We start from the raw sequence: 3,584 nt of genomic DNA, 5'->3' as shown, positions 1-3,584 counted from the left end.
GGAGTTTTTAGGTATAATAAACAGATTAATGATGTGATATTGAAAAATACTTTTAAAAATTATAAATTAACATCGACTAATATTCAAAAAGATAGAGTGAGTGTTTGTCTAACTAAAATAATTGATATTATTATCAGTGATATTGATGATTTATTATTTTTTATTTTAGTAGATGAATCTCATGATGTGTCAATAAAGGAGCAAATGTAAGTTGTTTTATATTATGTGGATTGTAGCGAGCATGTAAATAAGTGTTTTATCCAAAATGAACACTTAAAGTTGTTATTGATAAGATATTTTCTAAATATAATTTGAGCATGCTTAAGTTGAGAAGACATAGTTTTGTTGGAGCAAGTAATATATAGGGCCGACCCAGAGGCACGGTGCGATGATAAGAGGTAGGATGGACTCCTATGCAATGATGGTTCGTTCCCATATAGGACACTTCATATGCCCGCGATATTTGAATCACTCGTGATTCTAGGCCATTAGTCAAGATCCATCTATGCTTTTTAGATTTATCCTAGTGACTGGTTGAAAACTTTCGTCGACTCAGAATCAGTGAGTTTTAAGAGCTGAATACATGACTTACTAAAAAAATATACCAAATAAATTTAATGGTTTAAAAATATAAATTTTAAAAGAGAATCTATGTGCATTATATATATATATATATATTATTTTATTTATTAATTTCAATTAGCTCTTATAATTATGATGAAGAAATTATTTTCGATTTTTAACATGATTATGTTACGATTATAAAATTTTATATATTTTTATTTTATTAATTATATTATATTATTATGTACACTCAATCAACATTCTAATCAGTCCGAGCTTAATGAGACATTAATATGTTAAGTATTCAAATTTTTTTTTAGACTTTAATTATTGCATTTGTAATATCAATGTCAATGTCCAGTAGTCTATATTTAAATTTTGACGTTGACGTGAGTAAGTGAAATTTTCTTTTATAATTGTGTGGAATGGCAAGTATATGCAGAAATAATCAGAACTAAATAATATTAACAAACCCTTAACTTTGTTAAAAGATAATAATAATTGCTAGATAGTTTTTTTTTAGAAACAGCCATGTAGTTTATGAACATTTGATTCTTTGCCCCTCCCCAAAGTCACCTGGTCACTTATCTTATATTCTAAAAAATTCAAATTCTTGTAACTGGCGATAATTATATTTTGAGGATTGGAGGCGAGACACAGTTTGTTTTCCCTTCAAGTTTGGCATTAATTTTCCAATTTATTATTATTATTATTATTTTAATTTTTAATTATGAAAATTAGGATGATTTTTAAATGCTCGTGATCTTATTTAAGGATGGTACATGGTTGAGAGTTAAAATAAGCAAAATATTTCGGGACTATTTTGAGTAAGCGGCCGATGCCACGAAATAGTTTCAGTCGGTCGAGGGTGGGTTCATCCGCAAATCTAGGCGGTGTCTTCCTCACCATCCTCGCTGTGTTTTAATTACCCTTTTCTTTTTCCAAAAGCGCGTCTCATCGTTCGTTCCCGGCCCCCTTCTCTCTCGCGCATTTCATCGACCATCCAATGGGCTCCCTGACCAGACACGCCGGCGACGCCACCACCGATTGCTTCCGGATCTTCATAGGCTACGACCCCCGCGAGGACGCGGCCTACCAGGTATGCCGCCGCTCCCTCCTCCGCCGCTCCTCCATTCCCCTCGAAATCATCCCCATCCGCCAGTCCGACCTCCGCGCCGCCTCCCTCTACTGGCGCGATCGCGGCCCCACCGAGAGCACCGAGTTCTCCTTCACCCGCTTCCTCACTCCCTACCTAGCCGACTTCGTCGGTTGGGGGCTCTTCGTCGACTGCGATTTCCTCTTCCTCGCCGACGCTGCTGACCTCTTCGCCCTCCGTGACGACCGCTTCGCTGTCATGTGCGTCCACCACGAGTACGCGCCCGTCGAATCCACCAAAATGGACGGCGCCATTCAGACTGTGTACCCGCGCAAGAACTGGTCCTCCCTCGTCCTCTACAACTGTGGCCACCCCAAGAACATCGCCGCGCTAACTCCGGAAGCCGTCAGCACCCAGACCGGTGCCTTCCTCCACCGCTTCATGTGGCTCGATGACGCCGAGATCGGCGAGATCCCCTTCGTCTGGAACTTCTTGGTCGGGCACAACAAGGTAGATCCCGCCGACCCCGAGCACACCTCACCCAAGGCCATTCATTATACCTGCGGCGGGCCCTGGTTCGAGCGCTACAAGGACTGCGAGTTCGCCGACCTATGGAACAAGGAGCTGGAGGAGCTCAACGCAGAGAAGCAGGCGAAGGAGAAGGAAAAGGACGGAAAGGTGCAACCTATGACCAATGCTTAGTAGATCTGCCATCTTGTCGGCGTCGATCACCATGCTCTGGTTGACGGTAATACTATCGAGTCTATAAAAATTCTTGCCTTTCTTTCTAGATTTTCTATATGATGTTGCTGGCAATAATCTTGCACACTGAATCTGTATTCCTTTTTCTCATTTCCCAACCAAGAAAATTACTTTCAGTAACTCTATAGCTTATATCTTAGGTTATGTGGATGGGCAAAATTGTACTTGGTCGTGATGTTTCTAGGCAGTAATCTTCCCCATTTACTTTGATTGACTTTGTGTTCTCCAATCCATTATAATTGGATCTATAAATTCTCCTTTTTATGCATCTCTTCTTATTTTTGCGTGAGTATTATGCACTCTCATTATAATAATGTTTTCTTCAAAATTTATATAATGGTAGAACAGTGGAGTTTCTGTCTTCTTTAATTCTTTACTATGATTCTTTAATTTGTTAGTGCAATTTGGAGTGAATGTAGTGTATGTGGCTTGAACTGTAGCATGAGGCAGTAGCAAGTTTAAGCCAGCTTGATCAAGAACTTTGACAGGTTGTATGGTTGCCATGTTCATGGTCGTCACTTATTACTCTCTTGCAACAGTTTAGCTGTTAGGTGTGTAGAAAAATTCACCGTATCTTTTCCTGGCAATTTCACCTCTTGCTAATCTTGTTTGATTCCAGTTCATAAAAGTTTCTGTTCTTTTGTTTGAAGCACTTATCGAGTCTACTGCTAAGTGTCTATATCATTCCTTAGAATGATACTAGATGAGTGATTTTGTTATTCAAAATGTCTCATTCTTGAAATCCTCGGTTGACTCTGACAACAAAATGATGTGTGAGAGTAGGTGGATCGTGGATATATGTTACTACCAAGAAAGCATTGTAAACAAATTTGTGTCTCAAACATTCACCCCAATAGAAAAAGGAGTCAATATTGACACATGATCTTAATCCCATTGAATTGGAGAATATTTGATAACAATGATAATACTGATGCAAGTTTACTCTCTCAGCTGCTGCTTCCTTAGTTGCTAAGAATATTTGCAAGTTGCTCGAGTAAATGAATGATTGTCTTTGTTTGCAACTGCATGATAAATAGTCAAGTGGAATTCGTTAACTTTTATAAATCTTATAGCTGCAATGCCTGAGCTATCTTTTGAGTGTTCTATGATTCCAAACACGTAGACCTCCATCCCAAGTGGCTAAGGTACTGCTTCCATGGTT

At 38.9% G+C, this 3,584-nt stretch overlaps 1 protein-coding gene across 1 annotated transcript; it reads left to right on the top strand.

Moving 5' to 3' along the window:
- Positions 1-1,470: 1,470 nt before the first annotated feature.
- LOC141833672 (protein CDI-like) lies at positions 1,471-2,690 on the top strand. The gene has a single exon (XM_074721158.1). The coding sequence runs from the start codon at positions 1,571-1,573 to the stop codon at positions 2,360-2,362; it is 792 nt and encodes a 263-aa protein (XP_074577259.1). The 5' UTR covers positions 1,471-1,570; the 3' UTR covers positions 2,363-2,690.
- The last annotated feature ends 894 nt before the right edge of the window (positions 2,691-3,584 follow it).

The sequence above is a fragment of the Curcuma longa genome, chromosome 8 (assembly GCF_044706935.1).
Source record: "Curcuma longa cultivar G26 ecotype Majalengka, Jawa Barat chromosome 8, ITB_CL_G26_1.1, whole genome shotgun sequence".
Lineage (NCBI taxonomy): Eukaryota > Viridiplantae > Streptophyta > Magnoliopsida > Zingiberales > Zingiberaceae > Curcuma > Curcuma longa.
This window is presented reverse-complemented; position numbering and strand designations above follow the sequence as displayed.